The sequence below is a fragment of the Papaver somniferum genome, chromosome 6 (assembly GCF_003573695.1).
Source record: "Papaver somniferum cultivar HN1 chromosome 6, ASM357369v1, whole genome shotgun sequence".
Classification (NCBI taxonomy): Eukaryota; Viridiplantae; Streptophyta; class Magnoliopsida; order Ranunculales; family Papaveraceae; genus Papaver; species Papaver somniferum.
The window spans coordinates 78,229,218-78,242,043 of NC_039363.1; the positions used below are offsets into that span (position 1 = coordinate 78,229,218).

Consider the following 12,826-nt stretch of genomic DNA (forward strand, 5'->3'; position numbering starts at 1 on the left):
CGTCGATAATCAATGAGGAAAATCACTACGCTCAAAACTTGGTCAAAGTTACTTTTCCGACCACCCGTACGGCTGAGTAATAGTACCTAGTGGAAGGAATGTTAGGACAAATAATGATTAATACATGGGGAAAGTACTGATAGTGACGTGACAATAACCTTTTTCACAAAGAGTATCCTAGTAGTAGAACAAACTAGTTTGCTGAGTTCAGCATGACAAGATGGGAAAATTTTACTTATGCATAAAAACTGTCAGGCTGACAAAACTGTTGTACTGTACTAACCTGAAAAACCTTTTTGAAAACAGTTCAAAGTAAGTTGTATTTACTTCGTGTTGTAGGTAGTTGCTATCGTAGCGACCAGTGAACCTGACCCGATGGCCACCACTTTAGGGACTGCTAGGATACTGAGGAATCGAACAGTGGCGGGAATCATCATGTAGGAAGGAATCACCAACACAGGCATGCCACCGGTTAGTGAAGCAATTAACTTGGGTCAAGATAGTGATAATGTTCTCCTGGAACGCATCAAGCGGAGTCAAAGAAGGCCCGAGGATATGGTAGATGGACTAACTGCATCGGATACTGAGGACGATGGAGAGCTTATCTTGGCACAAGAAGAACGCCGACATGCCAGAATGCATGCTGAACACCAAGCAACTATCGACCGTGAAGAAGAAAGACTTCGACAATTCAGGCTCGGGAAGAAAGATGTGCCTCGAGAACCACCAACTCGCGAACCACCGACACGAGAACTACCAACTCGCGAACCACCGACACGAGAACCACCAACTCACGAACCACCAACGCGATAACGACCAACTCGCGAACCACCTACAATACCACCAGCACCCGTCGAACAAGGAAACCATCTCAACGACCCGTCTAGTCACAAAAGTACGAACCCGACCCTTTTGGCAATCTTAACCAACCAAAGGCGACAAGACGACTTCATGAGGCACCTGCAGAGAAGGAATATAGCACTTGAGCAGGAAAATCGTCGGCCCAGGGGACGAGGATCGAGATCCAGAGGGTCTAGCAGCCATGGGACGTCTACTGATCGCACCATGACCCGATTTGGGCTTATGTTCGAACCACCACCACAACAGGGAACAATACCCGAACCGATTACTCAAGGGGGAGGGGGAGGATACAGCCCACCCGAAGATTCTTCATCTGAGGAAGAAGTTCCCGGACCAGAGGAGGGACCCGATACCGCTAATGAAACCAAACTCAAGCAACTAGAGGAAATGGTCAAAAAACTGGCAGGAGGTGGGGAGGTCGACAAGTTGGCAAAAGTAATCAGTGAAGCAGAGAAAACCCCATTCACCCGAGAATTGGAACAAGCTCTGCTTCCCTTAAAATGCACTTTTCCAACTTTTCCTTCAAGCTTCGTGGCACTGGGGACACTGTGGAACACGTCAAAATGTATACGATGTCGCTTTTATAATGGAGGAGCAATAACGTAGTCATGTGTAAATTCTTTCCAGCAAGTCTGGAAAGTGAAGCGAGAAATTGGTTCTACACCCTACCCGACAAGTCTATCGGGAACTATGGAACATTAGTGGAAACTTTGTCGAAACCTATATGTACAACAACATTGCCAGGCCGACGGTAAATAAATTGTTCACATTGGCCAGAAGATTCAGGGAACCCTTGAGGTCTCCAACAGATAGGTGGATAAAATTATGTACCGAGATCGGAAAAGTGCCCGTGGATCAACAAATATTTGGGTTTGAAAAATTCCCTTCGGAAGACGGATCCCATATGGATCGATGTACACGGAGAAACCGCAGACTCTGAAAGAAATGAGGAAAATGTAGGAGAATTACATCACTTTGGAAGAAATAGAAGAAGGGGCACATGATATAAGCGTACAGGAAACAAGCACGGAAGCTGAGATAGTCCCGAAGAATATCTCGAAAAGATCGGGGACACAAAGCAAAGGACCAGTAAAGAAAGAATGGGTACAAAAAGGGGAAGAAGCATCGACATGAACCTAAGGTATACATCCCTCCTAAATGCACCTTTAGAGTAAATATTCAAAGAGGTAGAGAAAAGAAGTGATATCCGAAGACGCAAGGAGTACAGTTTGATGAAACAAAGAACCATCCCGAATTTTTCCACAGTTCTGAGGACACTCAACCAATAATTGACGGGAGGTCAAAGATATAGTCTAGCATCTTATTCGGGATGGCTATCTGAGGCAATTTGTTAAACAGCCAGCATCAACACCCGATGCTCTGGTACATCAAGTAAGGATCGTGCGAGGCACTAAATTTCTATGCAATACCATCTCTCACTCAGCTCCGCAAGACTTTGACCTAGGTGCAGGGATTATGACACGAATTCATAAGCATGACAAGTCTGGAAACGAGATCTTTAGCATGGCAAAAACTTTGCCGATGGAGGAGTGGATGAAGCGTCCAATCACCTAGACATCAGACTCAATCTTAAGAAAAGTATATCAAAGAGTTGTGTCTCAATTTCTCAATCAATTTCAATAACTTGAACGGTACCAAAGACCAATGTTCAAGGATCAATCAATTTCAATCAACAACCAAATTTTGGATTTACCAATTGATCGATTCAACGCACAACCTGTGATATTTCAATTATATAACAAAATATAATACAGAAAAGAAATAACACAGACACCATAAGTTTTGTTAACGAGGAAACCGCAAATGCAGAAAAACCCCGGGACCTAGTCCAGATTTGAACACCATACTGTATTAAGCCGCTACAGAAACTAGCCTACTACTAAGCTAACTTCAGACTGAAATGTGGTTGAACCCTAATCAATCTCACACTGATCAAGGTACAATTGTGCTCCTTACGCCTCTTGAACCACGTCGGATTCTGCACACTTGATTCCTTTAGCTGATCTCACCCACAACTAAGAGTTGCTACGACCCAAAGTCGAATACTTGATAAACAAATCTGTATCACACAGAAAAGTCTATTGAATAGATAAATCCGTCTCCCACAGATATACCTACGAGTTTTGTTCCGTCTTTTGATAAATCAAGGTGAACAGGAACCAATTAATAAACCGGACTTATATTCCCGAAGAACATCCTAGAACTATCAATCACCTCATAATAATCTTAATCGATTAACGAAACAAGATATTTTGGAATCACAAATGATGATACGAAGATGTTTGTGACTAATTTTTAATCTTGCCTATTGGAGAATAAATCTCGAGCAAATCTTAAAGAAGATAGTACTCAATCACGATAGAAAACACTAGAATTAGAACACGCAACTACAGAGAAATAGTTGGGTCTGGATTCACAATCCCAATGAAGTATTCAAGTCGTTAACCTACAGGGTTTCATGAAAAACCTAAGGTTAAAGGAGAATCAACTCTAGTCGCAACTAGTATCACACAGGAGGTGTGGGGATTAGGTTTCCCAGTTGCTAGAGTTCTCCTTTATAGTATCCAAATCAGGGTTTGCAATCAATGCTACCTTGGTAACAAAGCATTAAATATTCACCGTTAGATGAAAACCTGATTAGATTCAAGCTAATATCTTTCAACCGTTAGATCGAACTTAGCTTGTTATACACAAATGAAATGTATCGTCATTTAGATAAAGGTAACCGTACCTAAACATGTACACCTAGTTGGTTAAACAATAGTTAACCAAAGGTTAGCCATGTGAGCACTTTCATATCAACCTTATTCATCTTTATCATAACTAGTTCAAATGACTCAAATGAAACTAGTTAGAGAATTGTTCAATTGTTTATATTCTCGTAGAAGTATACAAGACATAATTGAAGCAAAATCGATTTTGATTCACTCGAATCATTTCATGAACATTATAGCCACGGTTTGCAAAAGATTGCATTCCTTAATATATAAACGTATTAGTTCATGAACAAACCGATTTTAGAATGTAACCTACTTAAGTATGCAAACGAGTACGCATACCTAAGTAGCCGGACTGAGTTTATTACGCCAGTACGCGTACGGGTACGCATACCATTTCACCTTTCAAACTCCAACAGAAATTCACGGGACTTGTAATTTTGCCGGTACACGTACGGGTACGCATACTTAGCTCCCAGACTTCCATCAACCAACTAGTACGCGTACGGGTACGCATACTATGGTTCCCGTTTTCGGACTTTACAAAAATTTGAATACACATTATGTTTATATCCAAACATGGTTACATGTTCTAAACTCTCATTTCAATCATTGAAACATTTTTGGAAGACGACAATAGCTGTCTCACACAAACTATTAGCTTCAAAGCAATTTTCAAGTGATCGAATGATCAATACGAAACATTTCGAGTCTACATCAAATGACTGTCTCACACAAATCATGTAAGATGTTAGAAGGAGATTTTCACATGATCATCTTTTGACTTGCGTCAAGAATAAAAGATGAAATTGGTTAAAGCCAAAGGTTACCAACACATATTTCGAGAAATTGATAAGCGAGATAAACTCGGCTCGAAATACCAAATGTGTATAATTAAAGTCTATATAGCAATACGACTTTTTGTCTCAAATTGGAGATAGAGTAGATAGACTTTTGAGTGATAGATGAGTTCAAGTCTCCAAATACCTTTTGTTGATGAAGTTCCACAAGTTCCCTTGAGTAGTTCTTCGTTTTCATTCGATGAACGCCGTGGAGTCTAAAGCTCAACTACACTTACTATCCTAATCCGAGACTTAGCTATAAGTAGACTAGAAATCAAGACTTATAGTTTTGGAAACTAAACTTGACAAAAAAGATTGAGATAACAACGCTTGAGAGTTCGACCGAGCAGTGCTCTAACATTGCCAATGAATGGTCAAGCGCATGGGGATCCACTGATCATCGCCCTAATTCACGATGCAAAAGTTAAGAACATATTTTCAAGTGCATAAGATTCGGGTACTAACCAAGTCTTCCATCCAGTCGGTGCTAGATAGCTCCGCTCGATCGGGTCGAATATCCAAGTGGAGTGCCCAAATCACCGGAACTGATAAAATTCGACCGAGCAGTGCTCTATCAGTTCCTTGCTGATTTTCCCCTAGGTGAGGAGGAAGAAGTAGAGAACATCCCGGGAATGAAAGAAGATAGGGGCGACCCCTCCAACCTTCTTGAAATGTGCAACCCGACACGATGAGAAGTATTCACCGACAGATCATCTAACAAAGAAGGATCAGGATTGGGGTTAGTCTTCACAACGCCGAAGGGAGCAAAGATAGTCCACTGTTTCAGACTGGAATTTGATGGCGACCAATAATGTCACCGAGTATGAAGCAGTAATACATAACTTGCGACTGATAGTGGAATTGGGATTAGATGAAGTAAGGCTCACCAGCGATTCACAATTGGTCACACGACATATAACCGGGGAGTACCAAACTCAAGACCCTATACTTTAGAAATATTTGAGGCTGGCAAGACTCTACATCGATCAGATTCCTAACATTAAGTTCAGGCATATTTGCAGAAAAGACAACCGTCACGTCGATGCTTTAGCATACATCGCATCAATGACTATAGACCCGACTATTGAAGCTGTGAGAATCAGGAGGTCTTGGAACCATCAATACGCGACGAGGGAGAAGTATAAGTACAAGCAGTCACCACTATAACATACAAATATGAAGAAGGAGATTGGAGAAAACCTATCCATGAATTTCTTGAATCGGGAGTATTACCACAAGGGCGACCTCAGATCAACAAAATCAAAAGCAAGGCAACGAGCTATCAACTCTGGGACGGCATATTGTACATGCGATCTTATTTGGGACCACTCCTAAGATGCCTGAGCAAGGAAGAGGGACATACTATCCTAAATGAGCTGCACTATGATGGGGCAGGCAATCATAGCTCGGGAAGGAGTTTATCGGCAAGAGCTAAGACTATGGAATAATTTTGTCCCTACATGAATGAAGATGCGAAACAAATGGATAAAATATGTGATGAATGCCAAATGTTTGGAAAAAAGATACATGCTTCGTCAGTAATGTTGAACTCAGTCGTGAGTCCCTGACCCTTTGCTAAATGGGGTATAGACATTGTGGGGTCTTTGCATGTCGGGTCGAGGCAGAGAAGATACTTAATAGTAGCAACTGAATACTTTACTAAATGGGTTGAAGAAGCGGCATTGAGATACATTCGGGATAGAGATGTGTTCAGATTTATTTATGAGCATATCATATGTCGTTTCGGGATACCAGCAGCCATCGTATCAGACAACGAAAATCAGTTGCAAGGAAAGAACATAGATATGTTATTCAACACTTATAACATCAGGAAGAGTAAGGCTACACCCATCTACCCCCAAAGTAATGGGCAAGCCGAAATTACGAACAAAACAATAGCAGACAATCTGAAAAAGAAGTTGGACGGGAAGTACGGAGAATGGTGCGAAGAGCTACATAACGTCTTGTGGGACTACAGAACAGCCCAAAGAGAAGCAACGGCTCTTTCACCCTATATGCTCATGTATGGAATAAAGGAGATTCTTCCAACAGAAGTAATGATACCCACAATAAGAACTGAAGCATGAAAACAAAATATATCGGCAGACCTAATTCTACCCAAGCTCGACGACTTGGATGAAACAAGAGAAATGACACTACAAAAAATGGAGAACTACCAAAGGCGGTTACAACGTGAGTATAACAAGGGGGTTCGGCCGAGGGAATTCTATCAAGGTCAATTGGTCTTGAAGGAACTACCCAAGAACGAGCGAGATAAGAAGGGTGGAAAGTTGGCATCCAGATGGGGCAGGCCATACACTATTGTCTCGAAAGTAGATGAAGGAGCGTATAAGATACTAAAACCTAACGTAACTCCCGAAGAACGATCGTGGAACACACGACACTTGAAACTATATCACCCATGAGAGGTGAAAACACAGGTATGATACGATGCCGTTCGAACTCTTTACCATCCATGAGAGATGACCAAGAGAAGTGACTTAAGCGACTAATGGTCATTCAAACTCGGGACGATGGCAGAGTGCAAGTGCCGAGGTGACTTACACTCGACGGGATATTCAAACTCGGGGCAGTAGCAGCGTGCAAGTGCCGAGGTAGTCTAAGGGTTCTGGTGGTTGGAAACCAGTAACCAAAGGTTATGAAGACACGAGTTCTTGATAATCGAGAGTCCTGTGAACATTTCCGCGGACCGCTCCCATCGCAAGTGACCAGACTCACTTGATCCAGGATAGCCGATCGATGGCTAGCCTAGGATAATCGGGACATAGAATTTAGGCAAGACCTAATACGCTTCCATTGGTTCAAGGCACCAGTGATGAGATACCTCGATGGGGACATGTCATTGGGCCCGATGACCCTCCCTGTTGAGTGTGTTCGACAGATATGAAATTTACGCTAACATGTTAATTACACTATGAAATGCAAGAAAACGAAACACTAAGGGTTATGAACGACCAAACATCAAATAAACAGAGCGAAATATTGTCAACAGAAACAAACCCTAGCAAGGAGCAACCAACTGGTGATGCAACACCCCATAACATAAATCATCCAAAAGTTTAAAGGTGTTCGAACGAAATAGAAGTTACAGCTCGAGCAATAGGGGAAAAATAATGACGCAGCACTACAAAAGGCACAAACTATTCCTTGGGAGCACCCGAGACCGAGCTCGTACACTTCGCGGCAATCGGTGCCTTCCTCATAGTTATGAACTCCTTCACACCCGCTTTGACCTTCTCTGCAAGCTCGTGCTTATTCCTATTCTTTTTATCCTCGAGATCAACGACAGCCTCCTTCAACTTGGTGTTCAGAAGAGTCTCATTATGCTGCAGCTGGACAACCTGATCCTCCAAAGTGCGAACTTTTCCTTGCTCAGTTGTACGAAATAAAAGAATTGCATGTTATCACCCGATAAAATGTTAAAGCGAAGTAACAAGAAGCATATATAAACCATGCATAAAGACCTGAAAGTGCGGGTAAAACTAATTTCAGAGTTTCTTCGGACTTAGAAAGATTGATCTCAGTTTCACTCATCTTCAACACCAACTCGTTATACCGTTGCTCATTAAATTCATTGGAGCGCCAATGTTTCTTATGCTCGCTCCATGAAGTTTGCTGACAATGGTGAGCAGCTTGAAGACCCGACAGCTGAAGCTGAGTCCACTCCAAATCTTGACTAGTCTGATCAAGTGCACAAACCCTATCCCCAAGTTGATGGATACTAGTCTCAGCCTCATCTTTCAACCGGGAGAGACGCCAACGATCGAAGTGAAGGTCCCTATTCTAAAATAGAAGAGAGTTGCATTGACCCTCTAAGTTTTCGACTGACACTAGTCTATCAGCATCAATCCTTTGAATCCTGGATAACTCAGCCTGGAGATTGTCTATTTCCTCGGGTACATACTCAAACCTATGATATCGTGATAACTCGGCTCGGAGCCCTTCAATCTCAGTATCTTGGCGATCTATTTTATCATCCTTATTATAAATCTTCTGTTGAAGCGTGGCAACATGGCCTTCTTAGGACTTCAATTTCATAGATAAACGACGATATTCGGAGGCGGAGTCCTTTTCTAAGCTAGATATTTCGGCTATAATACAACACTAGACTCAGGATATTGGCACTATCGCGTAAATAAAAAAATGAAAGAGCAGCACAACATACTTTTAGCTTCATTCATCCGCCTCTCAAGTTTCCAAACATGCTCTTGCTCTCCCTGCAGCTGGGTTCTGAGGTGCGACATCTCCTCATATTCCTTCTGATGAATTGTCGACTGGAGAAGCCTTTGATTCTTGGCCTAAAAAAAATCGGGTTAGGTGACTAATAAAAGAAGGAGTAAAACAACTATGTGACCAAGGCAGTGAAGTTCATCATAGTGTTGAGTGAATACCTCATGGAAGGGCCATACAGGGGCATATCCTTTAGCATATCCACAGAGGAAAGAGAGTTGAAGCTAGAAGACGCAAGAGCGCCCAAAGAATCACAAGCAACACCCAAGAATGTGAAGACAGAGCACCAACCGCACCTTGATTAGGGGAAATCCTCTCCACATTCTCCACTACCTCATCGTGAGGAAGAGTATGAATGTTCTCTTCGGGAGCAGGTATCTCGGGTTCTTTCTGTTCTTAACCTCCACCTAACCCTTCAGCCTCAGCATCCGAGCCAAAGAATTCATCATTTTCACTGTCATCATCCGACATCACCACAACCACATTAGTATGAGGAAGGACAGTTCCTTTGCCATAGGGAACCGCCTTAGGCGACAGAGGCACGTTATTTTCTGGGACAGTCTTGTCACCCTTAGCTCCTTTGCCACTCCCTTCGGAATCATCATCTACAACGACACATGAGACATCAGAATTCTTCTTCTTGATCAATTTTTTTGGTATAAATCGCGACAATGGAAGACGATCGTCTAAATCCTCACCATCTTTCCCGAGAGAGCCTTCCACATCATCATCCCCAGTCTTGGATTTCTGTAAATATAACATCGTCAGACCCATTAAAGGAAACAAATAGAGGCAAGTACATGTACTGAGGATAGAGCAATATATTTGTTACCTTCACTGACTCTTCCTCAGTCCTAGCGCCAGAGCCTCTCTTCCGAGTATTTTGAGTCTTGGGCTGAGTACCCCCAGTCTTGGGCTGCAAAATAAGGATTTTTTGAAAATTGTTGTTATCCGAAGAAAAATACCCGAGGAAAGAAAACCCAATAAAGACAGTCATACCTGATCATCATTAACTATCCAGAACTGATAGGGATCAGCAGGGAAATCGGGAGGAGGAAGCTTGCCACTTAAGATGGGACCACAGATAGCAAGAGGGACTCGATCCCAAACAGAATATCTGGTATGACGAGCATGCTTGTTGGTATTTTTTACACCCTCGGGATCTTCATCCAACATCAACTTTTCAAAATTATTGGTCGGAACCTTATTACAATGAGGACTAACAGCAAAACCAGCCAAATCATCAAGAGAGGCAGTCTCACTCCGATAATTCCATAGGAAGCTGGCCGAAGTATACTTGCTCGCTTGAGAAAGGTCGTATGTCGACCAAGGGGTCTTAGAACACTCACTTTTTCCCCATCTTTCCCACTCTACCATAAGACGAAATGTATCCCGTTTCATTGAGCCAAGGCCCGAGGAGGGTGAAGCTGAGACAAAACCTCATAGGAAAATGGACGATTCAGGTCATATAATGGAAAATGTAACCCGAGTTTGAGCTGTCCCTTAGTAATGATAGTCGCCTCGGGAGAATGAGAAAACTTTTCAACCCCCTCATTCTTCAATGAGCCTTTCTGACCAGACACAAGCTGAATATCATAGTCGTGAAAGTTCAAATCATCCTTCAATTGATTGACGAATTGAGCATCAGTAAGGTTCCTCTGGGATCTCTTCTCAATCCTACACACAAAAGTGGAAGATTCATCAGAGAAAATCAAATCAAGAGATCGATAACCGTGAAGGGAAGGGCTCTCAATAAAGAATAAGGAATAAACGGGAACACTATCTTCATCATAGAATGTGCAACTTACGCACCTTTTTTCTGTCATACAAGGAGATGAAGAAACCATTAAAGAACAGTTGTAGATCGAGAGCTGGTAATGAAGACAACGAAAAACAAGTTCAGCGACAACAACAAAGCAAAAACGATAAAGAAAATGAAGTGTTAGAGCATAGCTCGGTTGAACCCACCAAACGTTGGTATGTGAAGTTTGGTTGCCATATTTTAGTGAATCAAAACTCATGTTAAGAGTCGCTTGATTATGTACTAGAGTCAACTTCGTATAGGTTAGCTTGAAAGTATTAGGATATGAGACATTACAAGTATTGCGAGGACTTGAAGATGTGAAGAAGTAAGGAGATACAACGACAACATCATCCTTCCACTTGAGGTTAGTGATATTTGACTTGAACTGTTTCATTCCCTAATGTATCTTTCAAGTCGTGCATATTGAAAAAAAATTGCGAAGCATGATTGAACTCTAGATAAACATAATATTAAGGAATACAATACGAGGTTTATTGCTTAACCATTAAACTTTGTAGATAAGACATCGACATAATTGTTTAAATGCTATTGTGATTATGTATGGGTATGAGGTGAGGATTTCATATTAGGGAACAATGTTTTATATGTGTTCTAAGGAAGTAAATTCATGAACTTGGTTTGTGAATCGAAAAGGAAATCGCCAGGTTTATTGGTATTGTATTCATTGCATATCTTCTGAACAACCAATATGTTTGATTAGTATAACCGTTCATGACTTGTTTGTGTTCTTGGTAAAACTATTCACAAAGGCCTGACTTATGTATTGGTATGGATTTTATTAGTGAAACCGATCTTAAGTAATCACCTGAGATGGTGTGATCGAGTTTGTGATTTGATGTCTGACCAAATCTGGGTTAAGGGGAACCGATCCTAGTAAGAGGTGCAATACATCAAAAAGGGGAATCGATCCTTGTATGAGGTGTAGCAAGTTTACAGCAGAAAGGAGAACTGATCCTATAGAAATATGCAACAAATATAAGTTAGATACCATATATATGTGGGGAAGCGATCCTAGTACCTACTCAGCCGAATTTTGGAAAGCTAGTGTGACTATGAACAGTACTCACATGGAGGTAGAACCGAAACTTGTTTTGGTAGAACCGTTAAACCCATGATTTGTGATTGAGTGTTCTCAATCAATCACATAGTTCTTGAAAGTTAGATGAACCAATTCTAAACTTGTTTAAAAGTGTGGAAAATCGGTTTCAAGGTTGTAGGTATGAAAGAGGACTTACAAAGTAAGGATGTCGACATACTTTGAACACGTGTTGTGAATGTTAATCTTTAATTGTTCAAAGTTATTCCTTAATAGCTAAGGGAAGAGAATCCCAGGATCGAAACATAAATAAGTTAAGAATCTTTTAATTAAGGTTATTAATTTCATTTTTAGGAAAATAAGAATTAGTAATGTGCATTTACTACTTAGAGATTTTTCAAGAGATTTCGATCATTATTTTTGGACAGAGCATTTTCAGGAATTATGGAAACCAAATTTGTACTTTAATGAATATCTTGAGAATATTTTCAGTTTTGGAAATTCCTTGGTGTCCAAAATTCCTTGTCTATGAATATTTAAGTTTGCATTTCCAGCAAACTAACACTTCGTAAAAGCAAACTACCTCTTGCCGTGCTGCTACTGGTGAAGCCGCCTATTCGGATAGGAGAGTAACCTAATTAGGCGAAATCTCTTACGGCCGCTCGTTTTAAAGTCTTCTTTGGGATTGAGAAGCTCTATTAGTACCATTGGTGGGAAACTAGATAATTGCGGTTTATCTTTTGTTTTCGATTGATTTGATTGACTAACGATGGTTGAACGTTGATTGCACCTAGTTTTTTTATGCTTGAGGATCTTCTCTTCTGATATAAGATTTACTCTAACTAGTTCAGAGTTTCGACAGGGATCTTTAGATTGTTTGTAGTTCTAAAGACGATCTTATAATAATCCATTTTTAACAGACTCCGATTTGTGCGTGATTGATCACAAGAGATTCAATTTGTTGTGTGCAGGTATTTATTGAAGATATAAGAAGATTGTAAGACAAAAAAGATATTGAAGATTTCTGATTTGGGGTTCATAATCTTTTGTGTGCACAATACTTGTTGTGGAAATTTTATTAATACCCCTCTTTTTCATGGATTTCACAAATACCCTTATCCATCAATAATTATACCCCTCGTCTTCTAAAATGTAATTCATTTAATTTTGAATCATATAAATACCTTTTCAATATTATTAAAAACTTAGATGAAAATCATTTTATTTATTATCTCACATGCTGGTGGTGATGCCGGCGGTGGAGGTGGTGGTG

General features: G+C 40.9%; 1 protein-coding gene across 1 annotated transcript; it reads left to right on the forward strand.

Annotated features, from left to right (window-relative positions):
- The first annotated feature begins 951 nt into the window (after window positions 1–951).
- LOC113290961 lies at window positions 952–6,528 on the forward strand. The gene is made up of 2 exons (XM_026540543.1): window positions 952–1,426; window positions 6,032–6,528. Exons 1-2 carry the CDS (start codon window positions 952–954, stop codon window positions 6,526–6,528), a joined length of 972 nt encoding a protein of 323 aa, XP_026396328.1.
- The last annotated feature ends 6,298 nt before the right edge of the window (window positions 6,529–12,826 follow it).

Excerpts from the sequence above, each read along its gene's own strand:
- LOC113290961 (XM_026540543.1), top strand. The coding sequence starts at position 952 with ATGAGGCACCTGCAGAGAAGGAATATAGCACTTGAGCAGGAAAATCGT. Across the intron at positions 1,427-6,031 it reads ACTGTGGAACACGTCAAAAT|ACATTGTGGGGTCTTTGCAT; the intron begins GTATACGATGTC and ends AATGGGGTATAG.